Source organism: Rhinolophus ferrumequinum, chromosome 4, assembly GCF_004115265.2.
Source record: "Rhinolophus ferrumequinum isolate MPI-CBG mRhiFer1 chromosome 4, mRhiFer1_v1.p, whole genome shotgun sequence".
Taxonomy (NCBI): Eukaryota; Metazoa; Chordata; class Mammalia; order Chiroptera; family Rhinolophidae; genus Rhinolophus; species Rhinolophus ferrumequinum.
The window spans coordinates 77,891,671-77,914,601 of record NC_046287.1 but is presented as its reverse complement, the minus strand read 5'-3'; the positions used below and the strand labels follow the sequence as shown (position 1 = coordinate 77,914,601).

The following is a 22,931-nucleotide window of genomic DNA, read 5'->3' as shown; positions in this document are numbered from 1 at the left end:
CAATAATCCACCTTTCCACATACCACAGCAGTAGTTCTAAGTGTTTTTAAAGCTGGAGAGGATATACAGAATCACTGTAAATCACACATAAACATCAATAACTCCCTGGTAAAAATGCACTAATAGTTTCCTCTATTAATGATTAAAAAAAAAAAAATCAAGCATGTGCTACATTTCAGCATTTTAAATACTTCTATGTCCACTATTGCAAAGTTGCTCGGGTTGAGAAATACAGCTGAATACTTGAAAAGAAACAAAACTTGAAATGTGGTTTTATGTTAAATCATTTAGAAGACCTCAGTTACCAAACAACTAAAGATACACAATAGCAGATAAATAGAAATTTATTAAAAATCATTGTCTCCAACAATACAAAAATTAAATATTAAGGCATCTTTTACTTTCATCTTGGTATATGCAGCAAAGAGAAATGTTTTAAATAGGAACCAGCACTTCTCTTCAGATGCTTTCTAATGTATTTGGCAGATTTGTTTTTATATTCTACTATTCCACATACCACTGAAAGCTTTCATCATCAAACATGGTGACCCAAACCAAGAAAAAAATATAAACAGATACTCATTTATTCAACAGTTCACCCATGAACAATAAAAAAGAACAAAGACTATTATATGTAAAGTTCAAATACTAGTATTTAAATTTCTCTGAAGCAATTTATGCTTCAGTAATTAAGAGAAAGAAGAGATGACTTTATTAAGACGAGAAGCCTATTAATATGGATCATGCTGCAGAATAATTGTTCACTCAGTATTCTGCTCCATTGGGACTAGAATTTGAAAAGGGCTTCATACTTCTTAAAAAAAAATCACATCCACTAGAATGAGACATATAAATTAAACACTGATTATTTATTATTCTCCTTATTCGTCCATTGACAAAGCTCAACAGGTTTCAGAAAGTATACCAAACAGTAACATTTTCACCTTTTATTAAGGCAAGTTTGTGAAAATAATACAACCAAATCTCTTCGTGAACTTTCAGCTTAAAACATTTTTTACATAAGAAACATACAAAAATTGTTTTATAAAAAGCCACCTCAATACCATAAAAGAGTAATGAAAGATTTTGAACCGAGTTTACTTTTTAAAGGATGTTCTTCCCTTGTTTCAAATTCCAAGTACTATTCATCATCTTTAGAGCCAGTTTTGCTTAACTATAAAAAAACATAAAAGAAATATTCAACAAGTTTAAGCTCTCATATTATGAGTTCATTTATTTCACTTAGTATCAAAAGTAAACATTTATAGTTACTAGAGCAGACAACAAGGTTCAAGTAACTTCAACTACCTCCAGCTTTCACCATATGTAACTATAGTTCAAAAACGATTCTTTACAAGTATAACCCCAACAAAACAAAGGGGGGAAAAAATCCCTTGAAGCTTTCCAAAAAATAAACTGGAACAAAGAAGATACAAAAGGCACCATTTGTAAAATGAATGATAGCTTCTATTTTTGTCTTTTATTACAAACAATGAAATATATTAATTTCTAAAAATTTTCTCGTAAAAAAGTTAAGATTTATTATCTTAGTCGACAATTCTTAAAGTACAGCTCTGAAAATGTGATAAAAATCTTAAACTGCAATTGTTTTGATAAAAATCTATAGCAGGAGTTGGCAAATTGGGTGGTAGGGGGGTTAGATAAAATTACCAAAGAATACAAAGGCAATTCTGACTGGAATATAGACCCGACCACTAAGAAATCTCAGTAGAACCCAAACCCTAAGAACCCCAGAAAATGTGGGAAACTGTGAAGAGTAAAAACTGCTAAGCGTAGTGGTTCTCAAATATTTTGGCCCCAGGATCTCTTCTCACACTTAAATATTGAGGCTACTAAAGAATTTTTTAAAAATGTAGGTTATACGTCTACTACCTTTGACATTAAAACAGAAATTTAATTCATGTAAAAATAACAATAAACTGATGTTAACTTAATAACATTTTTAAAACGAAACACTGCATTTTCTAAAACAAACAAAACCTAATATGAATTTACATTTTTGCAAATCTCTGTATTATTTTGCTCAACAGAAGACAGCTAGGTTCTCACTAATCTGTTTCTATAGTAAGGTAGGTATAATGGAAGACCGCTACAAGAACACAGCACAAGTCCTAAGAACAAACGGAGTTAATAGAAAAATGCACATACTTAGATCCTAAACCTACATACTACCTTAGAAAATTCCAGAAAATGCGAGAATATAAAAGCACACATTCTATTAGCGCTCTGATAGAAGAATATTAGTGATGGCATCGCCTCGTGTCATGCAGCCTCTATAAATGTATCTGTACACTTGTGAGAGAATGAGTAAAAAAGGCAAACAACACTTTAATATTATGATGCAGGTGGTTTTGACCTTGCAGACCCTCTGAGAGGGTCTCTAGGACCTCCCAAGTGGAAACCACTAGCTTAGGGTAATGGAATTCTGAGTCCAAACTGTGTCTAGGTGGTAACTTCCCTCTTAAAAATATCTTCTCCCATCTCCCAAGAGTACTGGATTATTTAAATTTTACATTCTTTTACAGCTTGAAAATTCTAATTTATATTAACAAGGGCTCCTTAAAAATAAACAGAAAACTTCTGGAGCCAGGGAAGGAGAAGCACTATCACCTTTAGGTTAATCAGATTCTTTTTCTTCTCACTAACAGCTGGGACCTGCTGCTCTGAAAAGATGATTCTCCTTCTGATTTAGGAACCAGCTCAATCTGGAGTATGGAGCATTTTAAGGTGAGAACAGACTTAGCTGGTGAGATACCTATGGGGACACCTAGTACAACATGAACTATCAATCAAGCATCAGTGGAGGGGGCCCGAATAAAAGAACACTAGAGAACCTTCACCCGTACAGACATACATCTTGCACAAGGAGAGAAGTACTGTTTCTTTATTCTAATTGTAGCTCATTGGTCCCCACTCCCAAGTAATTACTTTTGTACTAGATTCTAGAAGCACAAAGATTATTTTAAATAGTTCCTATAGAAAAGGCAGCCCATGGCCCAAACGGATGAATTTAAATTACCCATATTTGTAGGTCTTCACTAAAATCCTAATCTTGAACTATTCTGGGATCATATTAATTACTTCTCAAAGCAGGAGTGGCACTAATTGGCATGCAAAACTTATTTCATGAAGTTCTACAAAGAGAATTAATTGTGTTAATTTCTACTAAGAAATCAAAGCATTTCTTTCTGTGATTTCTTCAATTTCCATATAATCACTAAGAGTCATATTTAAACACGTCCATTCTTAAGATGTACTTACATAAGCAGTCATATTTTCTTGTAGTTATAACTTACTGTCACAGATTTTCCATTATCAAAAAAAAAAAAAAAAAAAAAAAAAAAAAATCTAAACCTGAGGGTGTAGGGAAGAGAAGAATGTGAAAGGTATTTCAAAAATACTTACATGCTGCATGTAAAAAAGTAAACAGACATTCCCATGAAATCCAAAGTTTGAGGCGGGAGAAAATGGAAGATATAAATTTCATTATTTGATGGCAATAATTATAACAATTTTTTGAAGACTAGAATATAAATATGATATACCTTCACCACATCAACCCAGTTCCATCCTCGAGGAAGTTCTCCTTTGTGGTCTAAGGGATAAAATAATGGTAACTTTATTTTTAAGACCAATCAGTAATTTAATTAATATACTAATAAATAAGATTTACATACTACTATGCACAACAAATCGATAAAAGTTTAAATTACATATGACTGAGTTGAAAAAAATAGTCTATCATGATTATGACTTGAAAGCACTGTTCCCCTTGGGATACTTGCCGAGTATTTCAGGTCTACCCATTTGACATTCCCCTATTTCCATTCAAGACAAAACCTGGTATCAAGGAAAAACTATGGAGGTGAGTTGGTAATGACAGACAAACTGATCAACTTACTAGTTTCATGCACTCGCACAAAGATTTCACTACTTTATAGAAGCTCACTGCTTAGGTAAGAAGCTGTGTTAGTTTCCTGTTTCAGGAGTTAAGTGTTTCACACGAGGAAGCGAGGCCTTATGAACAAATGTTTGGCTTCAAGACTAAGAGGAGGCCTGGTCAACTTATTTATTAACTGCTGTGCTCTGAGATAAGTACTCTGTGATAAGTACTCATTATTTAATCCGATGTATTTTAAACAGGGCTTTAATCTGTTGGGAGTGCTTGAAAACAAGTTCAACTCTTATATAAGAATTTATAGTTTACAAAGTGATTTCATTCTTTTAATTGATTCAAATTTAGAGTAGTTTAATAAATACAATCTAAAATTTTTTTCAATTTAATATGGCTTGATTTCCTTTATACTTTGAAAATCTGTACTGAAAACAAATACACTAATTTTACAGCAAGGGAAACAGAAACTGACCCCTGATTACTATAGGAGAGAAGCAATTTTACTGGAGCTCAATTTTATGTGCTAATGGATTTTTTCTTGTTAAGCGAATAAGTATCTTATCCCACTAATTACTGGTTACAGGGGCATGGAGGTAGATCTCCAATTTTGGTAACTAAAACTTATCCACAGCGTCATCCATGACTGTCCCATTTAAGCTCTATTTAGAATGCAAGCTCCAAGTCACAAACTCCTGTACCACAATTATAGGAAGACAATGACTTTTAGGTGGGCATCGTCTAGGAGACAGAGGTAGGGAGATATTAATAAAAGGGAATGATCACAGGCTATTAAGTATGAAAACAACAGGTAATGAACTGACACAGATGCTAAACAGTCCAAAAAGAGATGAAACAAAATTCTAGAAAACAGACTGTAATGGCTAACAATTTACTGCTTCAGTTGTTTATACTGTACTTTAATGCTGCTTTGACATTAGGTATAATGGATTCCCAGATTTTTTTATTTCACAAATCATTTCAATCACAAAAATGTATTTTGAAGGCCAACACAAGGTTGCTATCTTTTTATTCTGCCACAGACATCAAACAAAATATAGACAACCAAAAACTACTAACATTTATAAAAGAAAGGGCATTATTTTAAGCCTCCTCACCAAAGAAAAAGGGTCAGTTCTTCTCAATAAAGGGGAGCTTGTAACCTCACACCAATAACACACACATACAGTCCGAAGTATATACATACACACTGTGTATATGTATATAAATGTATATATGCACACATGGTAATGTTCTCATCAACAGGGAAAAAGGCGTTTACGGATTGATATATATATATATATTTTTAATTTATTGGGGTGACAATTGTTAGTAAAATTACATAGATTTCAGGTGTGCAATTCTGTATCACATCATCCATAAATCACACTGTGTGTTCACCACCCAGAGTCAGCTCCCCTTCCATCACCATACATTTGATCCCCCTCACCCTCATCCCCCACCCCCCAACCCCCTTACCCTCTGGTAACCACCAAATTACGTTCCCCAGATTAATTTTCAAACCCGTGGCCATCCTGTGGTCACCAACTGCCCTCCAATCCCCTCACCCTCCCCCCCACCCCCCACCCCTCCCGCCCATCTAGCAACCCTCAGTTTTTCCTCTTTGTCTCCAAAACTGTTTCTGATTATTGATTTGCAAATTTTCAGGTTAAATAAAGGGATAAAATATTATTGTTGATACGAGCTAGAGTTTATAGTACTCTTCTAAAGGTCTATACCAAATGACTGGTTTAGGATACACAGGAATTCTATTTTTAAATTTTATTGTCATTGTATAAATAAGTCAACTACAGACAAAAACATTATTTATTGTGCTAAGATTTAATGGCATACTGGACTTCATTTAATATGAAAGCTATATTTCAAAAAAAACTTTAATAATACATATATCTGCCACAGAAGTAAACAAATAGGAAAATTCTGAACATATCAGAGAGGGTACAAGTAGGACACACATTTGTATACTATCTAATGTTCTACAGATTCAAGACTCATTTATATTTATTTGCCACTCATCTATCTTCTTCTCAAGTGGTTATCTCTTGTGGTAAAATAGTAGGAAATATTTTCATATACATCTGTGATAAGACAGTCTCTGATCCAAATGTTCCAAGAATAAAAAGTACAGATTAATCTTCTAAATATAAGTAAACATGCTTATTAAGCACCCATATTGCAATAAAAAGCACATTTGTTTGTTATAAAAGAAAAAAAACTAGCACAAACCTGTTTTATCTGCCAGCTTACGCTTCTGGGCTTTTGAAAGTTGTTCTTTTTTGTCTTTTTTCTTATTTGATGGGGCTATATTGGGAGTTTCAACTGAGATGATATTGCTTATGGATGTCTAGAAAAAAGGAAAAAGTTCTTAGACACATGACTTAAAACTTACGGAATTACACTAAATATGGCTACATCCTGAAATGCGTTAATCATTTTTATATTTGTGAAGTAAACGAATCCCATATTGTTATATCCATGTGTAGGTTCAGAGGACCTTATAGCACATTACTGGTTTCACTCTTCTAGAAGTTTGCACTGAAGAACATAACATTAGTGCAATTGTTATAACCAGGTCCCTGAGAAAGAACATCTGACACCAGTATTACACTGAAGCTCTGAAGTTCCAAGGTAATTTTACAATTTAGTTTATTTGCTATTATTTGGAAATTTAAATATGTCTTTAGAAAAATCTCATGAGCCTACCTAGATTATCCTGGTTCCCTGAAGAAATGAAAAAAAAACAACAAACTTTAAAATATTTGGGTCCATGTAGGCACAGTTTATAATAGACAAAATTTAAAATGCTTACTCGATACAAGCATTGCTATGAATGTTTGTACATGCATCACTCATTTGGTTCTTACTGTAATCTTATAAGGTAGACACTCTTATAACTGCCATTTTACACATGAAGACACTAGCCTAGTAAGATTAGAAACTTACCAGTCACCCAGTAAGTGGTGCAGTGACAATTTGAACCCATGTGTATGTGGCCCATAGTCCATGAGCTTAGCTCCCACCCTCACTGCGTCTCCAGCTGCCTCTCAGTGTTCTTCTGGGCTCCCTGGGGATGGGGAAGCCAGAACCGCTCAAGTAGAAGACACGACCTTTGCTGTCAAAGGCGTACAGCTTGGGGCTCCCTGCATCGCTCCCTGCTTACAGCCTTCCAGCCTCACTCCACTACAGCACGGCAAAAACGTCCGACCCTACAGAGACCCAGTGGTGCATCGAGTCTCTGCTGTTTTCCAAAGGACGCTGGAAAGGACGGTAACAAATGCAGTCTCTCCCAGACTGAGTTCCTAACCTTCATGAATACAGAACTGGCTGCCTTCACAAAACACCAGAATGACTCCGGTGTCTTTACCCGCATGAAGAAACTGGACATCAACTGTGATGGGCAGCTGGATTTCCAAGAATTTCTTAATCTTACTGTCAGCTTGGTGGGAGATTCCGTGACTCCTTTACCCATTCCCAGAAGTGGATCTGAGGAGCCCTTGCAGCTGGCCTCCAGACCACCCCTTTCCTTCTGATCACCTCCTCACAGACCACAAATACCCCGAGCCCAGCGCACCCATCACCCCATGCAGCCACTCCTGCTGGCAGAAGAAAAACACTATCGTTTTTTAAAACACACACTGGAGAATCAGTAAATTTGTGCAAGGGAGGGAGAAGAGTCGGAAGAATGTAAATTGGATTGATGAAAGCAGTTACCAAAAGCTGCACAGTAAATAGTAAAAATGCATCTTGGGTGTACATATAATCATGACTAACGATACCAACAGAATCATCTCCATGTTACTCAGACTGATGGAGAGACGTCACTTGTTGTCATTCCTCCTCACTCATTAAATATCTGTCCATCCCTACTACAGGCACTGACATAGACTCTGGAGGTATAGTCAGCAAGACAGGTAAGGTCCCACCTTCACTGAGCTTACTTTCTAATAGGAAAACACAATGAATGACTAAATAAAGGGTAAAAATAGGCTTACAGCTTGGTTCATAAGACAAAACTCAATACTGATCACTGAAAAGTCTTTCAGTGCAGGACTTGGTGCAAAGGGGTCTAATACATAGATGCTTATGGTCATAAAGGATGATTATTTCCTTAAATAATTCTAGAAAAAGGTAAAATTTTTTTCATATTTAATAAAGTCTCCTTAAACTGCAACACCTTCAAACTGAACTGTGGCAAGACTATTTACAATTAAACAATCCTCATAAAGAAAATCATTTCATACGTATCTTAGCTCTCAATAAGAAGTCCTCTATCTGAGCTTTATGATGAGATTGAATAAATCTGAAAAATATTTGGTTCTACAATATCTCAGTTCTGATGGACGCATGAAATATTTCAGTCTTATAGGAAGGATAAAATCTAAAGAGTATAGTTTAATTTTTAAAGTTACATAGAAACTAAGAAATCTAAAATTGATTGTTCATAGTCAGATGTAACTTACTTTGTAACACAGTCTCCTTCCAATTTTTAAAAAATAATAACTAGCAAAAATTAATTACTAACAGTAAAATCAAAACATCAAAGAAATCTGGCAAAAACAAGCAGCATACTCACTGTAGAATTAACAGGGTGGTGATTCTCCATGAACTGCTCTTTGTTGTCCTTCGCATACTCAAATAACGTGTAGGTCATAGCAGTGCCGAGATTCACTTCCACTGCTTCCTGTAACTTGGCTAATATGCTCTGCTTTACAGCCGAGGAGCTACAATGCACAAGAAACACATTGCTAAGAGCAAAGTAAGAGAGTGTCAAGAAAAAGAAAAAAAGAAAGAAAACGAAACACTACTCACATGGTGTTGTTAAAAAAAGCGTTCATAGATATAATTGGAGGTGTTTGGGGATATGTTTCTGTCCAGGAAATCTCTATTAAGAAGGCTTTGGGATCACCATTTTCACCTATCTGAAGAAAAGGGAAATCTTAGGCTTGTAAAAAGTGATATAAAGACAGAATAGTAAATTATGATCTTTACGACGATGAATTCTTTCCAATGTCAGAAATATCATCATTTGAAAAGCTCAGGGGTCCAGGCTCAGACTCAGCAGGGGGTGGGGACAGTATAGTCTGACTCATTCCTGGTCTAACAGCTTTCGCTGACGTCCATGGCCTTTCTCTCTGACCAGCCCTCCAGCTTTTTCCAGGACCAAGACTATGTCTTATAGACAGTTCTTCTTTCATCAAAGTTTTCTGAAGATAAAGAGAAAACATCAACTATGGGGAACAAGAAGAGGATGGACAAAAATAATAATCCACAAACTTGAAACACCTCATCTTTGTCTTAAGTTCTCCAATTGCTAAATCATAAGAGGCATTAAGTATAAGTACATTGATATGTGTTAGCACAATTCCAAGAGACTAGAAGAATGAAATAAAAAATTTAGAGAAAAAAATGCAAAGGCAAGCAGATGAGGAAAAGTACTACTATAGGCAGGACAGAAATTCCTGAATAATTCTTTATATTTATTTTTTTAAATTAAGGTATAATTGACATATAACATTATATTAGTTTCACACGTACAACATAGTGATTCTATATTTGTATATACTGTGAAATGACCCACACAGAAAGTCTAGTTAATAGCCGTCATCAGTTACAACTTTTTTTCCTGTTATGAGGACTATTAAGATCTGCTCTCTTAGCAATTTCAAATATGCAATACAGTATCATTAACTACAGTCACCAGGCTATACCTTACATCCCCAGGATCTATTTACAATCGGAAGTTTGTGCCTTTGGACCCTCTTTACCTAAATAATTTAGAAATACCTTTTTTGTTTCTTTTGCTTTGCCCAACTTTTTGTTTTGAAAAACTTTAATCTTACAGAGAAACTGAAATAGAACAATGAACACTCATGGACATGTATCTTATCTCCTAAATACCTTTCACTCCATCTACTTTCTCTTTCTTTCTCTCCACTCCGGAACCAACCCCCCTCCCACAATGTGTGTGACTCCTTGGTTTTCGTCGAACCATTTGAACGTAAATTGTAGACATCATAAAATTTCCTTAAATATTTGCGAGTAAAATATCCTAACAATAAAATAACCACAATACCATTATCACACCAAAGAAATTCAACACTGATACAAAAGTATGATCTAATTCACCATCCATATTAAAAGTTCCCCAAGCATATCTGAAGTGTCCTTTAATAAACTATGTCCTCAAACCACAAATCCATAACCACCAAGGATCATGGATTCTATGTTGTTGCCAAATGTCTTTATTCTGCTTTAATTTAGAACAGTCTTCAGTCCTTGCTGTGCCTTTTAAATGTCCTTTATGACCAAAAAACCTTTAGGCCAGTTTTCTTTTATCATGTCCCCAGATCAGGACTGCTTGTTTCCTCTGTTCGGATTCAGATTAAATGATTTTGGTAAGGATACTACATACGGGATGCGGTATATTCTCAGAGCAACGTATAAGGAGGCATGTATGATATTCTGGAATTGTCACTGGTGACAACTTGTTTGATTACTTGGTAAAGGTGATATTCTCCAGATTTCTTCAATGTAAAGGTATCTTTTTCATTTTGTAATTGAGAAATAATCTGTGGGGTGATACTACAAACCTGTATCTTGTTTCTCAATAACTTTTCACACAAAGGCTCTAGCATCCATTAACGACCCTAGTCTGAAACAATCATTACATTGGTGGTTGCAAAATGACGATTTTTGTGGTAAAACTATGGAATGACTCATCAGTCAGCATCTGATACTTGAATAGGGCTACGCTATAATATTTTTAGTATATGCGCTGCTTTTAAAAAAATATTTATTTTAAAACAACAGCAATATGATTTAAACATTTTTTTTACCCCAAATTGTTACTTGATCCACCTTTATTTTCTGAGGACTCATTTTTTATTTCCATTCCCTCAGCCTCAATCTCACCCCACTACCAACATAAGGGAAAGCTTAGAAATCATATCAAATAAACTTAGGGATCTGTTGCTATACCTATATAATTTGATCAGCTGCATAATGGTTGTCATTGATTTATGCTCATACTTTAAATAGAGAGATAACTGAAAAGTAATAGAAGTTACTGGCTTTATGGAATTGCTGTCCTTCCTCAAGGTGCATGTAGAAACAACTGCCACAATCATCACACTGTGCTAGGTACCAAAGGGACAGAAACAGGACCATCTCTGTCTCCCAGGAAGACAAACATTCACATAAATCACTAAACTGTAGGATGACTAAAAGTTCAACCGTGACAGAACAAAGTATGAAGAAATGGGGCATGGTCAATTCTTCTTTGAAGTTAGGGGAGAGATAGGAGACATGACCCAAACATGTCACACAGGTGGCTTGAGTTAGGTATTAAAGGAGAAGGAGGATGGATGATGGATGAGAGGTGAGGGGAAGAGGAAATGATGGGTCCCAAGGCAGAGTATTAGAAAACATGCAGGGAAATACTTAATAAGCCATTATGTCTGATGGATGGCAGTGGCTGGGAAAGTTTGGAGAGGCAGTTTGAACCAAACAAAAGGGCCTTGAATGTTAAGCTAAGGAATTTAATCCTCATTCTGTAGACAAGAGAAACGTGGAGAAACCTTTATAAGTAAAGGAGTGGGATTGCAAATTATGTGTTTCAGACAGCTAACTGGTAGACTGTGGGAGGACCTAAGTGTAAGTGGGAAGCTGAAGAACGAACTGAAAGTTCAGGGAGAATCATTTAGGAGGCTACTACACTAGTCTGCGGGGTGTGACAACTGTAGCCCAGGTCCTCTGACTCTCAACACACCATCTCTGAATCTCATGTTTTCATTCCCCCCAAATCCATGAGTCACATCAGTGCCCATCCTATAAGACACACACACGTCCTACAGCAGCCTGCACACTGTGCTCAATAAATAACTGCTGTTGTTAACCAGACATTTAGGAAAGTATAGGGGAAGCTCAATCTCCCATTTGCTAAGGGGAGGGGGCAGTGGTTGGGGAAGCCTGGGGAGGCAGAGAGATTCAAACAGAAGGAAGGGCCCAGGACTTAACTCCATTTTTAACTTTGGCCACTAAGTCTCTTTGTCGTTACATACATGGAGAGGTGTGAGGACGGTTGAGCTCGAAAGTGAATTGAGAAGAGCTGAGCAGAAAGGAGAGCATCTAAAGGAGGTAACTACAAAGAATTTATTTCCTGTCATAGTCTGTAATAATCATGTATCAGGATCATTTCTCACACAATTTATTTGAAACGGTGATGTTAATAACCATAAATCTTTTACAGAAAACTTTCCTATGCCACTATTACTTGTAATCATTTGAATAAATGGTTTACATTATGTATTTACGAAATAAAATACTGGTACTGCTTCATGATGAAAGCAGTTATGAGCAACTTCCATTTTAGAGGAAAACTGACAGTTTTTCTGATGATAGTCAGAAAAACTGAAAGTTCACATATGTAAAAATATTAACATATATTAATAATACAGAATTAAGAAAAATCAACTTTCCTTGACTATATCATAGGATAGTAAAAAGAATACTAGACTTGGAATAGAGATCTAGATTTTAATCATAACATTTATCAGTGTCAGCTGTAGGAGCTTGGGCAGTTATGACTGAGAAAAGTTTGTTTAAGAATAGAAGGTAAAAAACATGTAATTCATAAGGTTTTTTCATTTCTAACATTTTATAATTCTGGTACGATAAAACAATGTTATCATAGTTTTTAAAAGTTTCTGAATTATATTTTCAAAATTTAAAAATAGTTGATGTCATGGTGATGTACTTCATTTAAATGCTTCAGAAAATCCAAAGACATAATAAAGTCAAGCCACTAGATTTAAAAAAGAAAATCAGCATTTTTAGCAACCTTAAGTCTTTTCTAGCAAAGTAGTAAGTGCTCCCACTCATACCATGTCTTACCCTATATTGAAATGAAACTGGACTTAATTCCCGGAAACTTTCATCTCCTTCATATATGGAACGTAATGCTTCCAGTTCCATCTGAAAGAAATAAATCAAATAAGTTTTGTTTAGTGGTATAAATGGATTATCAACCGTCTTTAGTTTTCGATTCAGGCCCTCTCAACTAGTTAAAACTTTATTAGCTTATATGGCTTTAGATATTTATAATATACGTGGATATACCAACAAATCACAATAATACTAATACCTATTTCAAAACTGTGCCAGGCACTGCTTAGCATTTTACAGTATATTATCTCACTTAATTCTCACATCAATCCTGTGAAGATCTTATAATTTTCTCCTTCTTACCAGGGTAAAATCAGGTTAGGTTTAAAGCAAGTCTAGAGCATATGCCCTTTATCATTCTGTTAAAAAGTAGCCTGCGTACAAAAAGAGCATGAAAGACTATCACTTACATAAATGATTTATATTTGTAATTCTTCCCATAGAATGATATAAAACTTGAAAAAACTCTTAAAGGCAATGAAAAGAACTTTGAAACAATGATAGAAAAAGGTTGACAAAGATCTACCCAGGATGGGAAAAATGACTGCAAGAGAAAATGTAAGTAATAATCCTTATCTGGAAATATTACTTAGAACATTGTGGTCTTACAAATGAGAAGACTCAATCATTGAGATTACTGATGAATACTTGAGAAGAGAAGCAAAGAAAGACTACCTTTGGGTACATATTTTAGTTTCCAAAAAAATGCATGTAATGAATTCTACAAACTAAAGACAAGTGGATTTGATCTATGTGGACAAAATTTTCAAATAGATTATTAAAGAAATAGTTTGTGAGGACCTGGGAGAGAAAGTAGTTCCTAAGACCTAGTAAGTATATGAAAAACAAAATATATGTAATGTAAACAACCGATCTTAAGAGAGAGTAACTTGATTGGTACATTAGGGAAAGGTACGAAACAGTCTACCTGGATTCCAGCAAGACTTGACAGGTTTCTGTTGCTACTTTTAGAGAAAAACAAAAACAGGAATTCAAACTGGATTCAAGAATAACTGAGATTAGATCGGAACAAACTTACTCAAAATATAATGCTACTCCTTCTGTCCTTACTCCTTTCCCATATTTTAATTAATGACCTGGACAGGAACAAAAGTTGAAGGCAGACTTGCTAAGGTTGTAGATGACAATTTGATACGATAGTGAATCATGCTGGTGGCAGAACAAGAATTCAAAAGGTCCTTGAAAAACAATCTAACAAGATGAAACTTTATAGTGTCAGGAGGAGAACTTGTCCTTAGATACCTAAATATACAAGCAGAGGGTGAAAGACACTGCTTTGCATAAAGCACTTAAAGGGTTTTACTTGACAGTAAATCTAACTGTAGAGAACTGTAATGCCACAATTTTAAAACAGGACATAAATAAACTTATAATTTGTCCAGAGACACATGATTTCAGAAGAATTAAAAATAATGGACATGAAGAAAAGCTAAAAGGCACCACTTAGTATAAAAGTAGTTTGAAAAATTGGGCAGAAAGCCTGTCTTCAAAGATCTGAAAATCAGTCATGTGTGACAATGGAATTTTCTTGTTAAAATGGAGACCCCTGGGCCCCACCACAGGAATTCTGGTTGAGTAGGTAGATGTGAGGTAGAGTGCGGGCATCTGTTTCTCTAACAACCACCCAAATGATTCTAAGGCAGTGGTCCATGGGCCAAACTTGGAGAAACGTTACACTACGTGCTCCATGCTTCTCAGTAAGAACTGTTCACGTCTTGGCTTACAAACTCACCTGGCAAGAATATTTTAGAAGGGATACAGATAACTCTCTTGTTGGATTTGGGTCCTGTATAGGTAACTTCCAATCCAGAGATTCTATTACATCTATCATGTAAAATATTTCAAGCAATATATTATAAACGAATAGTGAATTACTACTTATCTTGGAGACTCAGATTCTAGCCCTGAATCTACCACTGTGTAGCCCTGAGGAAACTGCTTTACCTTTGTACTCTTCCCTTTATCGGTACACATTACAAAATTAGAAGGCTCACCTAGAGATAACAGGTAGCATCCCCTCCAACTTTGGTACATGTATGCTCAAAATAGATTTCGTATCCACCGGACAACTATCAGATGGATAAATGATTCCACCAAACAATATGGCCAGAAATCAGAGACACTAGTGTCATAATTCTTCTCCATCAGAAATTCAATTAACTTTCTCCCTACAAGCCAAGAAGTTTTAAAATTGAAAGGTGATCAGATTCCAACCGGCATAACTCAGTTCACAAGTGCTACACACAACACACGGGATTTAAGGCGAGCCAAGTGCACCGGGCTGCGGACCAAGGACACTCATTCTTGTTATTAAGAAGACCCGGGGAGACCTCGAAGTCTACAAAATTTAAAACTGCGGGGCGGGGGTGGGGGGACAGAGGCGGGCGAATGCCTGGCCTATGCTTGCACTGCACCGGTCAACTTGGGGCACCCCAGCCAGGCTGTCTGCTGTAGGGGTAGGGACAAGGGCACGTGCGGGGCTGCCCGTCAGTCGCCCTCCCTCGGGGTTGAGCACCGCGCCTGGGCGGGGGAAGGGGCGTCCAGTGCCGGGGACTCACCTCCTGGTCCTCGTTGGCACTCATCGAGCCGGTCGCAGGGCGCCTCCTGCACGATCTGCGTTCGCGACTACTGAGAGAAAGCGCGAGCAGTGACCCCGAGGCCGGGGCGTCCCCGTCCCGCACTCTCAGCTGCTGGAGGCACACCCTTTGCACCGCAGACGAGAGTCACGCGTACCCGCTACCCTCCCGCAACGCAAAGCTGCGGATCCGGGGGTAAAAGCTCGGACCGGGGGTCGCAGCAGGAGGGGTGCGTAAGCGTCAGGGACCAGAACACGGGGCGGTAACGACAAAGGCTCCGCCTCCTCATCCTTCTCGCTTCTTCTATTGGCTCCTTGTCTCTCCGCCCCCAACTCCTGCTCCTCTAGGAAATGGAGCGTCTTCCTCACGTTTTGTGGAGTAGCGTAAAGTTCCGGGAGAGCGATTGGTGTAGAGCGCTGTCACTCAAGCCTAGAAATTACTTCCTGTGCTTACGCAGGTGGATACTGGGAAGTCTGGCTTGCTGGAACGGGCTTTGAGGTGGTGTCGGCAGGGACGGGATAAGACTGCTTCCCTTCGGCCTCGCGTGGTTGAGGGCGACCGGCCACAACTGCAGCGGGCCCAGGGCGTGCGGCCTGGGTGAGTCTGGATCGGGAGACCTGCAGGACCAGGCAAGACCGCTGAGGGAAAGAGCTCTTAACAATGCTGATTTGGGGGGGGCCTGCGTTTCCTGAGGCGTCTGCGGGTGCAATTTTGGCATTTCTTTTTTAGCCCCTAAAGAAAAAACGTACCTATTTCTAGGGACTCCAGGTTTAAGGGGGAAAGGGGAGGAAAAGAGGAACATAGGGCTACTACAGCGTTATTTTCTCCGCCTTTCATTGTAGCTACTAGGACAGAATTCTGCGACCCTGGGACGGTGGCCTTTTTTAAGTCGGTTGTTGCTTCACATCAACATCAGCTTTTTTTTTTTTTCATCATCCAGGCCCCAATCTGTCGCTCCTATTTGGACCGTTTTGTAGTTGAACTTATTTGAATCTTCTCCTTCCTAACCTTAGATCCTATACACCGAACTTCCGTTCATTAAAAAATAGTGACCACATAATTTTTTATCTCCCACTTTGATTAGGTCAGCTTTCTTTGCTGTATATCATCTTTTCCAAGACCCTTATTGTTATCTTCCATGCCAGCTTCCAGATTACTTCCCTTGCACTACACCTCCTTCCATGTCATAATTGGTTAGTTGGTTCATTGGCTTCTTCCAGAAGAAATTTCTTCTACAGGCTGCCAGTCGAGATCCATAGTCTCTGTACCTGTCCCTTGCCATTCCCATCCCTTTGCTGCAGAATACGCACGAACATTTCAAGTGCCAAAGCTTTTAAGGTAGATTGTGGGAAGAATTTCTGATTCAGTTTCATAAGGTAATTGTTTTGGAATGGAATTTCCATAATTTAGAGCTGTGCTGTCCAATATGGTAGCCAGTAACCATATGTGGCTATTGAGCATGTGAAATCGGGTGACCTGAACTGAAATGTGCTGGGAGTGTACAATACACACCGGATTTTGAAAACTTATACAAAAAAAGTAAAATATCTTTTTAATAACTTTTGCATTAATAAATTGACATGATAATATTTTGGATATATTGGTTAAATAGAATATTATTAAAACTAATTCCACCTGTTTCTATTTTTTTAGTGTGACTGCTAGAAAATGCACATAGGATACAGCAGGGGGTTCATACATATCACCTCATTCACGTGGATTCAACGTAGTACCTGGTGCATGGCAAATTCAAGTTTTACTTTTTTGGAATTTTCTGGAGTTTTTTGTTTTTTTCCAATAGTATTTTCAATCTGCAGTTGGTTGACTCTGCAGATATGAAGCCCTCAGATACAGAGGGCCGATTCTATTTAGATAATTAGCATAGTATTTAAAAAATATCCCAGGAATTCAGAAATTAAATGTTAGCAATTGCAGAGAAGTTAGAGACTTTTGTACTTTATTGTATATCTAAGTCAGTAATTATTTTTCTTTATAGCTGAAGTAGGTCATGAGACCTATTTGAATTTGAGCATGCTTTCTTGGTCTGCTCGTCCCAAAGTTCTGTGCGCATTTTGAGATGTTAATGAAAATATTGGTTTGTCTTAAAGTTGACTACAACCTTTGTAATGTGAAAGGTTTTTTTATAAATGCAATAACAATAATAAATTGCAGTAGGTCAAATTAGGAATTAAAGTTTTCCTTTCTCATCTTTTGTACTAGCTTGATAGTTTGCAGACACTTCAAAGTCTTTTTACCATTTTGTAATTTTTCTAAAGGATGGAGGTTCACATATTAGGTATGGATATGGACTTTAAAGAATTTAGTTATGAATGTATTAACATTTGTATTTCAGATTTTTCTTAACGCCTTGAACATGAGCCCAACACAGTGGGACTTCCCTGTGGAATTATGTTGTCGGCCTATGGCTTTTGTTACTCTTACTGGCCTGGACGTGGTTTATAATGCTGTCCATCGAGCTGTCTGGGATGCTTTCTGTGCCAATCGGAGGGCTGATCGGGTACCAATTTCTTTCAAGGTGCTCCCCGGTGACCACGAGTATCCCAAATGTAGACCCAAGGTAATGAATGGCATTCTGATTGCATGGGTGCTCTTCTTCTCTCCCTCTATATGTGCATATACCATGTTTCCCCGAAAATAAGACCTAATGCGTCTTTTGGAGCAAAAATTAACATAAGACCCGGTCTTATAGTAAAATAAGTATATAAGACCGGGTCTTATATAATATGACATGATATGATATGATATAATATATAATATGACTGGGTCTTAGTTTTTGCTCCAAAAGACGCATTAGAGCTGATTGGTCAGCTAGGTCTTGTTTTTGGGGAAACATGGTATCTTTTTTGTTCCTATTGCTTATGCTGGAAAAACCCCCGAGTTTATTAAGGAATGGTTACAGGAATGCATAAAGAAAACCCAGGGCTTTTTCATGTATGTAATATACTATAGGTGTGTTTTAAAGATAGTTATTTTTTTCAACTCCAGAGGAATAATTACTTTATAATCATTAAACCTTTTATCCTATGAGCCTAGGTTTTCCTTTTTTCATTTGTTTATAAAAAGCCCAGTGTCTCCATGAAGGCCTCTCAAAAGGAAGGTCTCACATTCCCCATTTATCATTGCCAGTATCATTACAGAATCCATGCACTTTACAGTTTGGTTCAATTTCACACACATTGTTTTGAGCGTTTGTTTTGTGTTAGATACCTGGAACTATGCAATAGGCTGGTGATAGAAATTTAAATAAGACATGTTCTCTGTCCTTAGGGAGTTCTACATAAACTAAAACAGTTTATTCAGTGTGGAACGAGGAAAGGTGTTAGGTTCAAAACTGTCATTTAGGGTGAGCATCATAATAAAGACTAATTTACCTAGAAAAATAATATTTATAATGATAGTATTAATAGTAGCTAATACATATATAGCACTTATGTCAATTTACTTTTTAAAGAAAGTTATGTACACTTAATTGATTTTTTATTTATTTACCATAATTGTATGAGTTTGATCTGACAGTCAACTAACAAAGCACATTGATCAAAATAACTGCGCCCTCACCGCCCCCACCTTTTTTCTTTTTTTCCCCTAGAGTAGAGTTTCTGGCACATTGGCCTCTAGACCAAGTATGTCATCATCACCTGGAGTATGTCATCATCACCAGGTCTCCTCAGTTAAACTCTGCAAGGGTAGGACTTTGTTACCTGCTGATTCTTTTCATGTGTTTGAGAAGCACACACTTGAGACACAGTTTGATATACCCAGCCATAGAAACGGAGAGCTCTCTCTGAAACTGCAAATAATAGCACCCCAGGCCCTTACACATCTTTTTTTTTTTTTAATGTGGTATTTATGTCAACGAAGGCCAGGTGCCCAGTACAACTCATCCCCTTTTCTCTTCAATTCTCCAGTTTAGGAGCTTTTCATTTTCATCTTCCCAGTTCTTTCCTTACTGTTCTTGTTACTCCTCACTTGAAGTAGGCGTTACACCAGCATGAGCTGGAATAGTCTGAGTCAGTGCATGTGCTTTAGAAATAATTAGAAATTTCAGCTGCATTCTCCAGGGCTAATCCTGGAGATTAGCTGTGTCACCTCCCCACGACCTGGCACTCAGCGCTGACCGGTGAGTGACTGTTCTTAATGCTTCTCTGTTTACGAATTGTTCTTCATTTTTCCCTTTAGCCACAAGTAAGGTGAAGTGTCTTCCTGTTAATATGTCTTGGAAAAATGAAGTCATGTTGGGTTTTAGATAATGGTTTATTTGAGCAGCTTTTACAGGAACAGAAATTGGGGTGAGGAATATAAGTAGAATTGACCTGGAAAAGGGCTCTTTCTTTCCAGGGCATTTGAGAGCCTTGACATCATTAGAAACTCTTGGCTTTGGTCATTCTTTAAATGCAAATTGTCGCAGCTCTCGGGTTGAGATTCTACTGGTAGTACTTGCTAGCTCTTATTTGATCTGTTAGCCAGAATTTCCTTCATCTTAAAAATGGCTCATGTATGTAATGAATGAGATAAAGGCACATAAACTACTTGGCACTCAAGGATAGGTGGTTTCTGCTGCTGTTATTATCAAGTAACTCTTTCCAACTTTTGCCAATATTTGCAGAGAACTTCATATGAATGGTACATTCCGAAAGGGATCTTAAAGACTGGCTGGATGAATAAACATCTGAATCTGGTGCCAGCGCTGGTGGTTGTGTTCTATGAACTGGACTGGGATGAGCCTCAGTGGAAGGAAAAGCAGTCAGAGTGCGCCACCAGAGTGGAAATAGTCAGGTCTGGTCATCGCCGTTTGTCAGGTTGACTGGTTCGGCTGTACCTGTCTTTTGTTTACTAACATTTATTGAAGACAACTGAGTGCTGTTAGACTGCAGTGGTCACTTTGGGGATCGCTGACCTCCAGTGAAACGAGTTCAGTTCCTTGCAGGAAGCATTCATATGAACTTCTGCAATGCTAAGCGATAAGAAGAAATTAGAAGACAAATTGATCTGAATTGCCAGATGCTTTTTCTTGCACTTACATTTTTGAAGATACAGTAAACTGCGCTTTAGTTCCACATATACTTTTGCTTTATCACCATTTCAGTTGCAAAATAATACTTTTGAATGACTACTCTGTCATGTATCACTATAAAGAAATAAGTTGTATTATAACTTTTACATAAAAGGATAGATTAAGCTTTTGCCTTTAAAACATATTTTTGTAAGGAGGAGAAGCTTGATATGAGATACTTTTAGAATTTAAATGATTGTGGCATATATGTTTCTTTTTATGCAGTGTTTTTCTAATTTGTAATTTATGTTTGAATTATCAAACTTGTATTTTATGTAAAGTCTTGAATACATTAAAATTTTTTTTTAATTATTTAATTAATTTTATTATTATTTTTCCACTGCAGGCAAAGTTTACAAGGGAGAAACACAAAAGTTGCAGTGGTTCTAATTCAGAAGAAAACCCCTTTGCCCCCAGGTATCAAAGTTAATTAATAACTAATTAATTGCCTTGTACCTCCAATTCTTATTGCCAGGAGGCATAATTTTTAATGTTACAATCTTTTATGCACATATATTTTTACGGATAAATGTTTTCAGATTTTTTGGGTGGATACCCAGGAGAGCCATTTGCGGCAACATGGATAGATCTTGAGATTATTATACTAAGTGAAATAAGTCAGACAGAAAAGGTCGAGAACCGTATGATTTCACTGATACAAAACTGAAAGCAACAAAGGAACAAACAAACAAAAACTGATAGACATAGACAAAAGTTTAGTGGTTACCAGAGGGTAAAAGAGGGGTTAGGGTGGTAGATGAGGGTAAACGGGATCAAACATAGAGTGATGAAAGGAGAACTGACTCTGGGTGGTGAACACACAAGGTGATATATAGATGATGTATTACAGAACTATTACACTTGAAACATTACTAACCATTGTCACCCCAATAAACTTTAATTAAAAAAAAAATCTTTCACACATTCAGTTATGCATGAATGTGTGAAAGATGGTGTGTTAACTTTAAAAAGTACTTATAATGCATGAATATATGTTAAACAACTAAAAATATTAAAGCGCAAATCTTTCTAAGTCGTGCTCCCTGAGTTCTACTTATCTTCCCATGGAGGCATGTATCAATTGACAAAGCAGTTATTCACTTGATTTTTTAAAAAGGTTTACTTATCTGTGATGTATTTAAAATTATGTGTTATCTTCTGTAATATTTTTTTCTTAATTTGCAATGGGGCTAAGAAAAATGATACCGGATTTCTAATTTCCTGTAAGAATATGTCTTGGTTTCAAATGCTTGTTTCTTCTACCTTGTCATATATTGAGAGACCAAAATATTTTTTTTGTTTCTGTGTTGAAACCTACAGCATCCTAAGTAGTTTTGGAAATCATTTTCATGAATTATTGCTTTCATTTTTAGTTTTGGTTTTTTGAAATAGTTACGTAGCGTATCTGTTGGCATTACATGCGCTGTCTTGGCTCAATGTATCTTGGCTTAACTTCTAACAACCCCACAGAGCTCTCAAGGACCCCAGGAGCCCTACTGGCTGGGTGACAGTGGTTTAGGTTTTTATTCTTAATGATATTGTTCAGATTTGGGGAAATGTTCATTTAGAAAAATGACATTAATTATTTTCTCTCTTTATCTTTATGTGACTTTTTAACAGGTGAAGATGTCATTGCTTCAGAAAGGGCTGCAGCTTTATGTAATGCATGTGAACTCTCAGGAAAGTCTTTGTTTGTACTGCCCCACACCGACCACCTTGTGGGTTATATTATAAGGTAAATAAAGGTCTTTAGATTTTTTTCTTTATATTGTTCTTTAGACATTGAGAAATTGGTAGTTTAGACCCATTTATTTAAAAAAATTAAAACATGTTCATGGGAAAAAATTCAAATGGTACAGAGGATATAAGACAAAAGTGAAAGTCCCCTTTGTCAACTCTTTAACTTTCTCCAATTCCTTGAGGTAACCATTATGAACAACTTAAGTTTCCTTTCTAAAAAACCTGTTTTTATATAAAAATAAATGTAATCCCACCACGCATACTGAACTGCCACATAACATTACCTCACTGACACCGTATGTATCCATGTAGGCCAACTTCATTTAAAAAAAAAGATTTGCATGATTTTTTATTGTTCTTCTCTGTAACTGCTATATGTCCTTTTATGACTTAACTTGTTTGTCCTTTCACATTAGCGTCTCCATTTCTGGCCTCTTGTTTTGCTTCATTTTCGATATGTTGATGTGTGTATTTAAATAATTTTTAAGGGTTTGAGCCCCAGCATATCTTAAATGTCTTTATAAAGCGTGTATGTATAATGGGCATATTACCCTAGGGTATAACATTATCTCACAAATTATGTGACCACTATCCATTTTTTCCCTAGCACTTAGTGTTGCAGGAGAGACATTTTATAGTATTA

General features: G+C 36.8%; 2 protein-coding genes across 6 annotated transcripts in view; one reads left to right on the top strand and one right to left on the bottom strand.

Moving 5' to 3' along the window:
* Positions 1-331: 331 nt before the first annotated feature.
* On the bottom strand, positions 332-15,742 carry RWDD4 (RWD domain containing 4). 3 transcript variants are annotated; one of them, XM_033104928.1, is made up of 8 exons: positions 15,457-15,742; positions 12,827-12,907; positions 8,744-8,853; positions 8,508-8,655; positions 6,161-6,278; positions 3,567-3,616; positions 3,427-3,429; positions 332-1,174 (listed from the first exon to the last, which is right to left on the bottom strand). In XM_033104928.1, exons 1-8 carry the CDS (start codon positions 15,478-15,480, stop codon positions 1,142-1,144), a joined length of 567 nt encoding a protein of 188 aa, XP_032960819.1. In that variant the 5' UTR covers positions 15,481-15,742; the 3' UTR covers positions 332-1,141. The 3 variants fall into 3 exon arrangements, with proteins under 3 accessions (XP_032960819.1, XP_032960818.1, XP_032960820.1); XM_033104927.1 differs by having other exon boundaries at positions 1,108-1,174; positions 8,508-8,679; XM_033104929.1 differs by having other exon boundaries at positions 1,108-1,174; positions 8,744-8,849.
* Positions 15,743-15,938: 196 nt separating this feature from the next.
* Positions 15,939-22,931, top strand: part of TRAPPC11 (trafficking protein particle complex subunit 11) — a 42,874-nt gene continuing 35,881 nt past the window's right edge. Inside the window, exons 1-6 of one of the 3 annotated variants that reach the window (XM_033104685.1) lie at positions 15,951-16,071; positions 17,128-17,210; positions 17,828-18,052; positions 20,102-20,271; positions 20,895-20,965; positions 22,169-22,283. In XM_033104685.1, the coding sequence (XP_032960576.1) occupies positions 17,849-18,052; positions 20,102-20,271; positions 20,895-20,965; positions 22,169-22,283 (560 nt within the window). In that variant the 5' untranslated portion in view covers positions 15,951-16,071; positions 17,128-17,210; positions 17,828-17,848. Of the gene's footprint in view, positions 16,104-17,127; positions 17,211-17,827; positions 18,053-20,101; positions 20,272-20,894; positions 20,966-22,168; positions 22,284-22,931 lie in introns of all 3 variants that reach the window. The other 2 variants (XM_033104684.1, XM_033104683.1) reach the window with 2 other exon arrangements.

Coding starts and splice junctions, on each gene's coding strand:
- RWDD4 (XM_033104927.1), bottom strand. CDS start 15,480: ATGAGTGCCAACGAGGACCAGGAG. Junction 8,854..12,826: donor CAGTTTCATTTCAATATAGG/GTAAGACATGGT, acceptor CCTTTTCTTCAG/ATAGGTGAAAATGGTGATCC. Junction 8,680..8,743: donor GCTTTTTTTAACAACACCAT/GTGAGTAGTGTT, acceptor CTTTGCTCTTAG/CAATGTGTTTCTTGTGCATT.